The sequence below is a fragment of the Python bivittatus genome, unplaced genomic scaffold (genome assembly GCF_059951505.1).
Source record: "Python bivittatus isolate LINGU-HERP-01145 unplaced genomic scaffold, Pbiv_v1 ctg000020_np1212, whole genome shotgun sequence".
NCBI classification, from domain to species: Eukaryota; Metazoa; Chordata; class Lepidosauria; order Squamata; family Pythonidae; genus Python; species Python bivittatus.
This window is the reverse complement of record NW_028277030.1, coordinates 39683732-39698349: the sequence shown is the minus strand read 5'-3', so window position 1 is coordinate 39698349 and position 14618 is coordinate 39683732. Positions and strand designations below refer to the sequence as shown.

General features: G+C 37.3%; 1 protein-coding gene across 1 annotated transcript in view; it reads left to right on the top strand.

The window, feature by feature from the left end:
• The first annotated feature begins 979 nt into the window (after window positions 1-979).
• Window positions 980-14618, top strand: part of LOC103055766 (protein eyes shut homolog) — a 128026-nt gene continuing 114387 nt past the window's right edge. Inside the window, exons 1-2 of the mRNA XM_007434773.2 lie at window positions 980-1745; window positions 3616-3729. Of these exons, the coding sequence (XP_007434835.2) occupies window positions 980-1745; window positions 3616-3729 (880 nt within the window). The remainder of the gene's footprint in view (window positions 1746-3615; window positions 3730-14618) is intronic.

Here is a 14618-nt window from a genome sequence, read left to right as displayed (position 1 = left end):
TTCCATTCCATCACATAAATATATTTTAACTTTGTATATATAAATTTAATTTAACAGTGTGCATATGTGCAAAATACATACACATACATACACACATACAATGGTATGTGTGTGTGTGTGTGTGTATATCTATCTATCTATCTATCTATCTATCTATCTATCTATCTATCTATCTATCCAGGAAGACCCACCCACTGGAAAGACAGTGATTAGCAATCCCATTCCTGAAAGAGAAAGATAGGAGGGCACACAGCAGAGAAACAGTCTAATGGGAGCAGGTGGCAGAGCCTGCATTCTACTCAAAATAATTTGCAAGCTACTGTCAAAGCATCTCAGTCCAGGCAGGGTTTTGTAAAACCGGCTTAGAGTCAAGCTGGTCTGAGTTCAGAACAGGAACAGCTGAAATGGTCACTGCAGATATATTCTGTTACTAAGGCAGAAGTAGGCCAATGGCAACAGTGTGGGCCACCGGCATCCTTAACCTTAATCTTCAGCCTAATATCAGGAGGCTCTGGCTTAATTTCAAAAGTCTTCTGCAAGACATTACTTGGCACCTCTGCCAGAAGCTTTTTTGTGCAAGGGGGAAAGGGAAAGAAAGACAGAGAGCAGAAGGTGTTAGAAAGATGGAAAAAGGGGAAAGGAGTCTCAGAGGAAGGAGAAAAAAGGATTCTCAGAAAGAAAATATGCTTCCCCCATTTGAGTTCTGTCTACCATTTGTTCTAGCCACAATAAGGAAATAAACCACTTTGGCTGTCAATCTCTGTAGTAAGCTATTGACCTCTGACTTTTTTTTTTTTTTTTAATCGTTCAGCCCCAACATACTATATTCAGGTCTGTTGTTCATATATTTTCATAGGCAGACATGGTGCAACTGATATGAAAAGGCCAACGCCTGTCACAAGATCTCATCGGAAAGAAGCCCTTCTGTCCTTGGGAACCAGACAATCACAGCAGGCTGTGTGATTTAGCTTCAAAAAGAATGAAACTAAAGTCATTTGTTGTCACAGCGGCACTTTTCCTTCAAAGCTGCATGGTAGATAGCCAGACTTTTTGCAACAGATTCTTGGTGTCTGAATGGAAAACCCATCCAACAGGACATACAGTGAAATGGTCACTGAGCCAAAACATCTGCTCCAGCTTCTACACAGACTGTTGGAATATTGATTCATATCATGAAAGCAGTACAGCAGACAAGGTAGCTCTGAGTTTACCCCAGATTTGTCCTCTGCAACTTCAGCTGGGGGATATGCTCTTTGTTTCTTCTGAGACATCTTTTCAGTCTCATGGCATGAACTTGGCAAATGTTTCCTTGGAAGAATTTATTAGATGTCCTCAACCAACAGATTTCCCTCCGCACCAGCTTATTTTTGACTACGGATTAAGTGGGATGCATCAAATTGACCCCAAATGGCTTGGAATTGGAACACATTACTTTGCAGAAGTCCCAATACAAGGACCACTTTTATGTCATTTCGGGCTTCGACTGAATGTGACAGTGAAACCACACATTTGCCAGGAATTTTCAAACTCACCATTTTGCTCTGGACATGGCAAATGTTTAAGTCATATCTGGGATGAAGCATATAATTGTCATTGTAGTCAGCACTATTCAGGACAGTTCTGCCAAGAAATTGATAAGTGTTCCAGTAAACCTTGCTACAATCATGGCATCTGCATTAACACAAAGAACCAAAGAGAAGATGATGACAATTCTTATGAATGCATCTGTCCCCCCTCATTTGCAGGTAAGATCAAATCGATTTCTAAGACATGCTAGGCTTGATCCTGGCTGATAGTTGTCCTGCAGTTTCTCGAATGTTTTCTGCAAAAGGAGCTCTTGTTTACCTCCTACTTCACAGGATACTTTAGAGCTTCTTCTGGTCATGTGTTCTGAGCTTATCGTGCCATTGTGAGGAAGCAAAATATGTTGCTGCTGTTCTATTTTCTGTTACAAATCTCACTATTGCGCTTATTGCCTCCTTTGCTGTCTTTGGTTCCCAGCCTGGGAATCTCCCCTGCCACTAAATTTCTAGCATAAATTTGTCACATAATCTGACTTTGCAGGTAGATCTTAAGCAAGCAAGCAAGCAAACAAGCAAGAGACAGGATCAGAATTATGGCATATGAAAACAGGGATTCAGCCCCTTGCCCTGACACGTTCCTATGGAAAACTGATATCTCCTGCCATCACCACCATCAACAACCTTCCTCCCATCATGAATGAAAACCCAGGAAAGGCCATTCTGACTACGATCATGGCACAGGAGAGAGTTCAAGGCCCCCTCCCCCTTGTGCTAGCATACAGCTCTGGCTCCTCTCATTCCAGCAGCTTGTTAAATGGAAATCAGTTAGATGAGGCCCCTACTAGGATTGAGATTGAAAGCAGCCTCCTGAAAAGGGCAACACTAGATTGCCTTTAAGTATGAACTGAGAACATGTAGTACACACACTATGGATCCCTTCTGCATCCACTTAAAATGCCCAGGGCATAAAAACTGGCCTTGGTCCAGTTTCATTAAAAAGGTCAAGAAGCTTTGAGAATGTCAGAAACTAGCTGAATCAAGCACAATGGAAGCTTTTGAACAGGAGCATTATAGGTAAAACCCAAGCAAACAAGGTGGAAAGAATCTGGTTTGATTAAAATGTTTAGGGCCGGACTTGTAGTTGTAGATCGCAGGTATGAGCGAGAGAATAATAGTGTTATTTTTTTTTTTAATGGAAAAAATGCTCAAGTGTGAAGAACAGTAGAGCAACGCTTCAAATGACAAGTGGAATTATATGGTATTTAGGCCCATATGCTGTAAAAGCATAAGTAATTTGTGATTCGCAATTTCCGTAAGCAGCGCGTTTAAGCAGAATTCATCCTGCAACTGTCTTTCCAGGCTGCTCTTCAACATGTTGAAAAGCAAATATTAGAATATGCCTTTTTGTTCAAATATTGGAGTGTTGATTTTCTCCTGAAATTTGACCATATGCATTGCATCTTAGGTATATGAGTTCAGTGAGACTGCCTTGGAGGGAATTGTGTCTAGGGTTATATCTTCATCTGCTAAACATTTAGATATAAATATCTAAGAATTGTCTCCTTGGAGCCATCCACAATACATTTAAATCAGCATCCTGCCAATTATGGGTCTTTGGAGCTTCACAGGCTAGATATTATATCAAGAGCCATTCCCTCTTTTACTTGGTAACTGGAAGTCCCTTTCACTTGTGTGGTTAACAATGAAACCATCTTCCTTCCAGTTTAGATTCTTTTGCTTTACTTGTCTCCATCCCTGGAACAAAGAGATGGTTCCTCTTCCCACAATTCCCTTCGTACTATCTGCATCGCATACCCATATGTTTAGTGATCATACCTGCCCCTTCTGGAAGTGTAGTGTTAGCATCATATGCAATCACTTTCTTCACACTAACAACATTAAAAGAGTGATTTAAACACAACCATGGAAATAACAGCAATAATGCTGCTTTGGATTAATATGCAAGCAAGACATTTCTTGTATACTTTATGCATGCTAATTATAATTCTTGTATTTTCACCTTGATTCTTTGGTAAAGTTCCATTCATTTGGAAAGTTTAGATTACATTTTTTTTCTGTCTTGTTTTATAAGGAAAGAACTGTTCAGAAATAATTGGACAGTGTCAGCGACATAGTTGTGGCAACGGTAACTGTAGCAGTGTTTCTCCAAATACTTTTAGATGCCAGTGTGATAAAGATGCTGCAGGTCAGAAATGCATTTATTACACCCAGTGATATGCCAAGTGGGGAGTGTGTATATTACGCTCTTTTGGAAACACAATTATGTCTTTTCTTTGGGCTGACATTAGCCAGTGAGTTATGAATCAAGAATTTACATTCATATGAGTTCCATAGTGGCTTCTTTATATCTTACTCTTCCATTTGGATCCAGGTATAGAAAGTAGATTAAATCATTTCAAATCCATGTGACTTAAATTATTTATTAAGTAATAAATTAATTTAAGTCCATTGATTCCTCACTCTAAGGGAGACTAATTTTGCATCCAGACCATTGTTTTATATCTACATATAAAATGTTTTGCTCTATATGTCATAACATAAAACTGGGGTTCCCAATATGGTGCTTACATACAGGTACATCCTTCAGTGTCTTCCTGGTTTTATATCCAAAGAGATGACATCTGTTTTGAGAATGGGTATGCCTGTTTTCCCCTGTCAAAGCAGCCTGCTCTCAGTATTGTTGCTGTGGAAGGTATGAAACGAGAGGCCGTCAGCAGTGTCAATTATATCAGACAATGCTTAATTTAATGACACTGATTTCAGCTTGAAGGCACTGAAGTGGCCAGACAACTGCTTTCTCTCCTAGCTGGAGAAGACAGCATTATCAGTCAGCCACAAAGAAGGATAAGACAGGCATTTTTGTTGAATGAAGGGAACCTTGAGGGAGCCTTTGCCCTTCAAGAATGTTGATATGCATTTCAAAATATGCAGGCTAAATAAAAATATGTATTTGGAGAAGATGTTTAGATTGCAATGCATATCTTGAGAGAAAGATGGGTCTAGACAGCCATCTTGAGAGTATTTAAAAGAATGTTCAGGCAAGTTTTTTAAATAACCCTGATATTTAAATAATTGATTTAAATAACTGATGCAAAAATGGAGCTAGGTAGGATTATGTAAGTGTTTGTATAAGAAAGGGACAGAATGAACCCAATATTCTAGATCCAGTAATGTTTTACCTTTATTAACAGAATATTATACATGAATCTGATGATTCTGGTATGATGCAGAAAGAATTTACTGCAAAGTATGATGTAATTATGATGGGAACAACCCAATAAACTGTGCTTCTTGTAATTTATCTCTTGTTATTAAACAAAATTTCTTAAACTTGAGATTTAAGAAATACCAGGATTTTACAATAGTAAAGCTTACTAAAATTAACTTTCTTACTATAACCTTTTCTTGTGAACATAATTTCCTATGGTTCTCCTTCTGGCCTAAATGCAAACCAGATTGTTTTGTGGAGGAAACCATACAGTCTGCCTACACATAAAGCACCTATGCAATTTTTGTATTCATTTCTGATGAAAGACAACAAAGACATTCAGCTGAATTGCTAATTTGGTTCTTTCACTCTAAGGAAAATTGATCCACTGTTTGTTTACCTCAAACTTCTGTAGTAGCCTTTCTCAACCCTTTTCCCCTGGAGGAACCCTTGAAATAATTTTCACTTCTCAGGGAACCCCTGCATAAAAATTGCAAAAACTATGAAAACCTCATAATACAATTCATTTCTAACCTACACAATTTGCAGTTCACAAAATTAACAACCGCAAAACAGCAGGCTGGCAGCTGAGTCATGACACATAAAATATTGCACTATCGTGAGCACTAGCACTGCATGCCACACAAAGTTCCCAAAACAATGTTTACTTTTTCTAATCATGATCTTTGCAGAACCCCTAGTGATCTCTTGTGGAACCACAGTTGGGAAAGGCTGTTCTGTAGTGTTCAATAAGTGATTTACAGACTTCTAATCCAGTACTTTACTCAGCTAATTAAACTATATCTCTAGCAGTTTAAGAGTTTGTGAATTTGCTTTTGGCCCCATTTGTGACCATTAATATTTACTGTGAGAAAAATCCTCTTTTAGGAGTAAGAAATATATGAAACTTTAAAAAAAAGAAGCAGCAGCAGCTAATTTTTTGAACCAAAAAGTAATTTGTGAATGGTATATACAGTATTATTCAATAATTTGACTCTAAGTAGGAAGGAGGACTCATAGCTAATTCATATATGTGGGAGAACCTAGCTTGTTGAACTATACTGTATTTAAGATTGTTGGCTGTTTCATTTGTGATAGCCCCTTCTGTAATGGTATGTGGGAATGACCTTGGGAGACAGGGGGAAGAGCCACATCCAGGGGAACAGTCAGATAAGAGGCAGCTTAGCCTGCAGCAGGAATGTGGGTGTGGCAAACGTCTCAGAAGGGACCCTCCCTAGTTTCTTAGGCTGTAAAGGCGAAGGGGGAGAAATGTACTTTCAGACTTGCAAGATTCTCTTAATTTAACGTTACAATAAAGTAGAATTAGCCCATCTGGGTGGGCTTCCTGTCTGGACTACCTCACAAGGCTGATAGGTTACATCTGCCCACCATACCTATTAGGGTTGTCATGAAGTGATTGCATGTGTTTCACCTGTCATTTTTATTTATTTACTTATTGTTTATGAGATTTGCTTACTGCCTGAAACCAGTAGGACTATTGCTAGTTAATAGAACGTATATATAAAACATTATACAAGTCAACTGGATAATAATTTAAATGGTAATTTAATTAAGTCTGGATTTAAATGAATGTGAAAAATAGTACATGTATTGAATGTGACACCATTGGTTATACTTAATCTCTGAAGGCCTTCTGGAAAAGCCATGTTTTTACAGTACCTCCTCTCGGAAGGCTGCAAAGACAAGCTGTTCCAAAGGAGGGGAGCTGCTAGAGAGCATACCTATTGCTGAACCCTTCCCACTGTACCTCCTGTAGGTGGGGACTCTTAGCAGGTGCTTCCTATTTGTTTACATAGGACAGGCAGAAACTGTTGGGGAAAGGCAGTCCTTAAGAAAAAGCAAAGGGATAAAATGTGTTTCCTCAAAGCAGATTTCACTATAAAGCTACATACTTTTGATTATGTTATTATCATGGAAATCTTGCAAAAAAAGTATTGGGCAATATATCTACTCAATAGATAGAATTGGATTCAGACTTACTATATTTATAAAAGATCCACTGTAGTCAAGTACTAACTTATGTCCCACTGATACCTTTGGTTTTTCTCTACGGGTGGCTAAGTCTGATACCAACCCTTTGAACTATTAAGGTCATTTTTTCTCTGCAGGAACCCACTTTGCTTTTGGGTGGTATGTTGGCCTAGAAGCCCTCAAATAAGGAACCACCCGGTCATTTCAGCCCGCCCCACTCGGTCCAGCAGAAGGGGCAGGTTGCAGACCCCACCAGTCAAGAGCCTTTTCTGCTGCAGCGCCCGCTCTATGGAACATCCTGCCTCCTGAGATCCAGTGTGCCCCCTCCCTCATGGCCTTCAGGAAAGGGATTAAATCCTGGCTCTGCCAGAAGGCCTGGGGGCCAGAGGGGGGCCCACACCTGTGGAGATGGCTGGTGGGGTAATGGGTTTGTCCCCCCCCCCCAGCATCTTGCAGGTTTTTAGGGCTAAAAAGTATAGGAGGTTTTAGGGCATTTTTAATATATGTTTTTTAATTATTTATAGATTTTATCCATGCTTGGAGGGACTTGTGTTTTTTCTTTTTTATTATTGTGATCTGCCCAGAGTCACCCGTTGGGGGAGATGGGCGGCATACAAGTTTGATAATAAATAAATAAAATAAAAATATGCAGGTAGGTAAAGGACTAATGATTTTATTAACAGAACAGCAAACAAACATCTGTAACTAGGCTGCTTAACTCTGCACTTTTGCAAGCTAGAAGCCTCATGTACATGAAGTAACTGCAGTCTATTTTTTATGGTGCAACAGCATCTCCCATTCTCAGTTTTGAAGTCCAACTGACCTTTTTTTTTTTTTACTTAGACAATACTGTCAGTGCATGCTCAGACATGATTAGCATTTAACTGTTGATGGAGCTCAGCCCTTACCCTTCACCCATATCATAGCCCTTACACTTTTCATGCAATCTTATAATTCAGCCCTTCCAAGTGCACTGGTTAGTGCCAATCAGCTGTTGCACTGAGAGTGTACGTTCTTGGATTTGGGTGAAAAATGGGAAGGTGAGTCACATCCATCAGTTTTTCTTGAGTATCAAACCCTTGTGGACTCCCAGATACATTCTCAACAGCTGTTCAGTCTCTTCTCAGGTATTTCTTCTAAGGCAGATTCTATGTGGGGTAGACACTTTACATAACTCTGACACATCCCTTTGTTATTCTAGGATTACTGGATGCTGTCCCTGAAATGTTTCCATGCACATCCATTTCCCTTCCATAAAAGGACAACATGACATCATCTTGGGAGCTGTTGCAACTGGCAACACATTTCTCAAAATCCTACCCATAAGCATTGTTTTGCATTTTGAGAACAAATGACTAGCATTATGGAAGACTTGCCTATTCATAAAATTAATGCCATAATGTCCAGTGTCATTCACAAAGCATTATTTGCTACCTCTAGACTCCAAGGATACTTTTTGTCACTACAGCTTTTACAGCAGGTGCAAACACTTCTAAACAAAAGGTTGGGCTGTAGCATCCACCACTGATTTTCAAAGACTGTATATTTCTGGCCCAGAGTTATTCTTAGAAATAATAGTAACTTTAAAACACACACACACAATGTGCTAGGCATTTTATTTTTCTTCATATATGAAATGTAAAAATCAAGTTAAAATATGGAATATAGAGAATACCAGTAGAAGTGTCTGCATATCCTGTTCAGTACTCACACTCTGTGGTTCTCAAAGGTTTTAATCTAAAGATTTACTATCATTGTCCAGAGATATTGGACACTGAATCTGAGATCTTCTCCTTGCTCCACGATAAGTATCTGTCTCTTCTCATGGTCCTGTAAATCTTTCTAAACGTTTTCTTTTTGAATGCTATTTGCCTGCAAATCTTTTCATGTTGCATTTTCAAGCAAACAAGACAGAACTTTCAGATGGCTTCAACTGGGCAAACAGCTGCTGGGATCTAACTTAGTATATATTTATGGGATTAGCAGTTCAATATGATTAAAAGATTGGGTCCAGAGAACTGAGTAGAAGGACAATAATTATTAGCAGACCCTGTCCCCAATGCATGAGTTCATATAACAAGAGTTCATATAATGCTTTAATAGCATGGTTCTGTAAAAGCTCTAGTACATCCACTTCCTGTATGATAGATGTTCCAGTTGAAGTAGTTTTTCAGACTTAATTTCATCTTTCTTAGACAGAAATGTAGCACATGGTGCAAAATAGCCTTTCCATGAACTGAAGAATCCTTCCACAAGTGGAAGGGTACTTTTGGATCCAAGATTATATCTGTTGATTTGGAAATAAAGGAACAGGGCTGTGATGGGCAAAAATTAAGGTGGACTATACCCATTATGAGCACAACTGGTGGACATAGGCTCATAATCAGCATCAGTGCTGAGTTTCCACATTGGAATTCTTTATTACTGTGTCATCCTTTCCCAATTTCAGATTCTATGGTAACTACTGCATATAATGATTGAAGCTCATCATAAAAATTGCTTCCTAGATGACCTGACAGTGATATGCTAGAAAGGAAGTCTTATTACAAAAATGAAAATAGGGTATATTAGTAATACTGGATATGTAGAGAGTAGGAAATTTCCAGATCTGCATATGATAAGGTTATCCCCCTAATTATGTTCATTTTAGAGCAATTTGTTGTAAAATACGGGAACTGAGTACCAGATTGTTATGAAGTTGGTATATTAATAGCTATGAATTACAGATATTTCAGCTATAAATTTACATTTTTTATTCTTAGAAGTGGCCTTAACTGTTTTGATCTATCAAGTATAGAGCAGGTTATAAATTTAAATAATGACCATAGTTCTAAATGTTAGTGTATACAGAGCCCATTTCTTAAAATATATAACAACTCAGAAGAAAAAACATAAACATTCAAAATTCATATTGTGCTTGAATTTCCATTTATACTTACTCTGCAGTGGCAAAAAGAAGGAAATGAAAAAAGGAAATAAATTACAGCTTAATATAATAGTATGCTTGGTACTACAGACATTACCAGGTGAAAGGTTACAGAAATTGATGAAATATCTATCAAAATATGGCAACCTACAGAGGAAAAAAATGGTCAAGATTCTATTCAAACTATGCCAACAAATTTGGAAAATGACACAGTGCCCATGGAAGAGATCAGCCTACATACCAATACCAAAGGAAGGAGACTTAACAGAGTGTGCAAACTATCACACAATATCCTTAATTTCACAGGACAGCAAAATAATGCTCAAGATCATCCAATGCAGATTACAGCCTTACATAGAAAGATAAATGCCAGAGTTTCATCATGGTTTTAGTAAAGTTAAGGAACAGGAGATGTTATTGTTGATTCATGCTGGCTAATTAAGTAAGCCAAGAATACCAAGAAAGAAGTCGATAAGTGCTTCACTGACTACAGAAAGGCCTACTGTGGAATGTGCAGGCTACTGATGAGGATTCATGGTGATTAGACATCTCTGAAGGAGTGGGGACAGCATTGTGGTGGAGATCGGTGACCAGATGGTGAATTCTGGCCAGCACAGTCTTTCCAGATAAAGGAGAGATCATGAATGCCCACTTGCATTCCAGACAGCTTCTCCTCATGAGCAGACTGCAGGAACTGAGTTTTTTGCAGTCCACTTGTGAGCTGAACAGCTGAGAGTTGAGGGATTTCAATCAAGCTCACAGCTGTAAAGTAGCCTATGTGGGCACAAGTTTAACACAAGCCACATTTCTTAAACACATTCAGATATAATTAATTTACAGCTAAAAGGAGATTTTCTGAGTAGCAGGATTAGAAAATTCCTCTTGGTATTGGAGTCAACATTCTTTCTGGATTACAAAGGAAAAAAAGTTTTAAAGTTTTAAAAACTTCTGGCAAAAAGCTTAACAAGGAGTGGATCTAAGAAAGTTTAAAACAGATAAAGGGGATAGTTATTTTGAAATAGTATGTTGGTGAAAGTGCTTTTGAACAAATTGGAGTTAAAATGAACCAGACCTTCATAGGAATGTGTTTTTTTGTTTGTTTGTTTGTTTATTTGCTATTAAATAGTGCAGGCAATTGACGGATTTTACGAAACAAAGGATAAAGGTAATATGAACCAAACAGTGGTGCTGACTGTAACTAAGGAGTGCCATTTGAGATGAAAGTATTAAGGGCACAGGAAAAAAATAGGGGGAAAAAATGGGGAGGGAGTTTGCCTTTTCTCTTTCTCTTGCAACTGTGACACTTTCATTTTTGGATTACAGTATTATAAATGGTGTTTGATGGGGGATTGGAATGGAGTGGTCTCCCTACAACTGGATAGAACTTCTGAGAAAAATATTAAAATTACTCAAGGCAAATCACCAAAAGTTTTTTTTTCTTTTTTTTAAATTTGATGGACAATTCAGTCTTGATTGATATATATAGACAGAAAAAAAATGGCAATTTGAGAGGGTACATCTACTTTTCTGAAAGACATAGATCCTTTTCAAGGAAAGATATGATTTGGATTTAAAAGAATTTGGCCACTAAGGTTTCTAAAGTAGAGATATTGCCAAATACATAATCCTGTGAGTTTTGCTTATAAAAGGAAATCTAGTTCTTTTAGATGGAGATGAAATGAAATGTTGCTACAGAAAGAAGCAATAATGGAGGATTGTAAAAAGAGATTAAAATAATTTTTTGAAAATAATTTAGATAAAGGTACTGATTTAAGAATGGTTTCAGATGCAAGTAAAGCTTTCATTAGAAGTTATTTTATACAATATAATAGTGGGCTCAAAAAGAAGAGTCAAGAAAAAAGCTATTTTGGAGGAGATAAAGAGAAAAGAAGATGAGTTAAAGAAATTTCCAGAGAATATAAGTATTTCTCAACAAATTAAGCTTCTACAACAACAATTATCTATGTTAACGGTATGAGAAATGGAAATAAAAATGAATTATGTAAGGCAAAAAAAATTGGGTTTGCAAACAAACCAGGAAAGTGATTGGCATATAAATTACGAAAAGAAAAGGAAAAGAAAATGATATTGAAATTACAAGAGGGAGATACTGTATTAATGGATAACATGGCCATACAAAAGCATTCCATCAATATTATTCCAATTTATATAAAGGAAGCAACATCTCATTAGAGAAAATAGATGAATATCTAAAGAAACAAAGTATCCTGAGGATTACAGAGGAACAGAGACAGATTATGAATGGACCTATAACAATAACAGGAGTTTCTGAATCTATAAAAAAATAAATAAATAAATTGGAAAAGGTACCTAGACCAGATGGTTTATCAGTTTCTTATTATAAATGTGTTGAGGATGAACTTTTACAACCTTTACAAAACACAATGAATTCTATCTTACTGGGAGGAAAGATGCCAGAAAGTTGGAAAGAGGACGATATAGCACTAATACCTAAAGAGGCACAAGATTTGACTTTAACAAGAAACTATAGGGTGATATATTATGAGATTATTGTATGCACAAAGATGGAAAGATTCAGCATTATTCACAATGGAGGAATGGTTGGTGAAGTTGATGGAACTTGCTGAGATGGCTAAATTGATTTATTTGATCAGAGAAAAGACAGTATCTATGTTTATTGCTGACTGGAAACCCCTCATGGACTTTTTGCATAAAACAGAAAAAAATGAACTTATGGTTTTGATGATTAGACAGGATAGATTATAGAAAGAAGAGAGTCATGATGTAACTTTAGAGTAAGAGGTAAATTTATAATTGTATAGTGGAAGTAAAGAGGACAGTCAGCAACAAGGTGGATAGACTTGATTACAAGAGCAATAAAGCACCACGGAAAGACATAAAAGTTCTGTTTGAGGACAGATCATCCTGGAGAAAGTCTCTATAGTTGATAGCACCTAATCAACCAATCAACCAATCATACTAGGAAAATATATATTATCAGAATTGTAGTATTGAAATTGAACATCAAATTATTTTTGCTATGCAATAATTTTTTTATGTACCTCCTACTTTTTTGATTGCCAAGATCTTTGTATTCAAATAAAAACTTTCTAATTCCTGATTAGAGATTTTAGGGCAGTTGTTTTGTTCCTTGTCTCTCCAAAGTTCTTTTGAATGTTAGCTTCTGACAGATCAGCAGTAGAATACTCTGTTGTAAATTTGCATTGATTGATGTTTACGGCCTGATCATACAGGCAGCGTTGCTGGTAGTAGCAGCACCTAACCACCTGGGTGGATTCTACAAAAACTAAGTTGTGCTGGAATGCTTAATGATAACACTTCTCAAACTTGTTTGTTTCAGTATTCTTTTTCAGAAATGAGGTTTAACTTTTAGAAGTGGAATAAAAATCAAGTATGCATACACACAGAGACACACACATACATACACATCCATGGAGATGTATGGATAGAGAGTTAATATAGTTGTATAGGAGTGTTTTGTCCCACCCCTACCAAAGCTGAGGGAGAAAAAGCATCCTCAGTATCCAACCTGATTGGATCAGATGGCTATCCAAGCAATCTAGTTGTCAGGATCAGCTGTACCCTATGTAGGATGGATTGACTGTCTCAGCAGATCAAAGAAGCTGGAATCAGTACATTCTGGAAAACAGAGCAGCCTACTCTGCATCCCTTGAATTAGTTTGCTTTCCTAATCTATGAATGAAGGACACACCCATTGTGACACTTTTATCTCTTTCTTTGGTGGTAGCAAATTCCCCAAAGAATGGTGGGTCAGAATGTTCACTCGGTTCTGGAATACAGTTCTTTAGGTTCTAGCTTCTGTGACTAATCAGGACATTATTCAACAGGCTATTGTTAAAAACCAAAACAAAGGCATGGTCAGGATTGGGCAGAAGACCCAGGATACCAGACAATTACGATTCAGAGACATTAAGGGCAGGGAGGTTGTGGGAAGGGAACACAGTTGGATGACACTGTAACCACTGTCTCTGTATGAGCCTCGTTTAATCACAACTGGCTGCCAAATTTGAGCATGGATGGTGAGCTCAAATGACCACTTTCCTCTCTCTTCATGATTTTGCACACAAGAAAAAGTACTTTCCTAGATGCTCAGGGTATAGTTCATCCCATACTCATCTATCACTGCAGCAATGGAAGAGAAACATCCTTACTATAAAGAAGTTCACCTTCCCAAGGACTAACTAAAACTGGTAGATCTTTATATCATTTCATGGATTGCAGAAAGAGCAAAGGAGAAGAACCAAATAAAACAGATGGGATTAATACTTTTTCATGAAACCACAACTGTAAGTGTCATTGGGATAACTTTGCTGTGTGCCTACACTGAATTGTTCTGTAATTTGATTCATAAAGCTCCCTGATATTTTCTAGCACTCTAAATATTTATTTATATATTAAAATTAAATGAATATTGGTTCTTGGATTTGTATTTTTACATCTTAAAAATGCTAAACAAAATATTAAATAATTTGCTTCCAGGTACCTGCTGTTATACATATTATTCAGATAAATCCATCTGAGCCCAGTAGGATTGACTTCTGAAGGCATACCATTCCTGCCTTTCTCATGCTTAACTTCACACTCATAAAATTTAAAACCACTGTCACTTAGATATGGCTGATGGATGCAGGCTGCAAAAATCACAAGATGATAGCAATTTAAAATATCAAACTCTTTTTTTTTTTTGGTCAGGTAGCAGTCATCTGGACTTTTGGCATCCACATCTGAAAACCCAACTCAGAACAATTCTAGGCATCAGAACAATGTTCATTCTAGTTCAATAAAATGTATCTGAGTGGCCAAGGGGAAATTGTAAAATTTCTATGAATCTGTTCATAAAAACAACAAAACAATGTAATGGAGAATTAGCAGTATCTTTCCAAAAAGCTGCTTTAGCCTGGGAATGAATGTAGAACCAACTGTA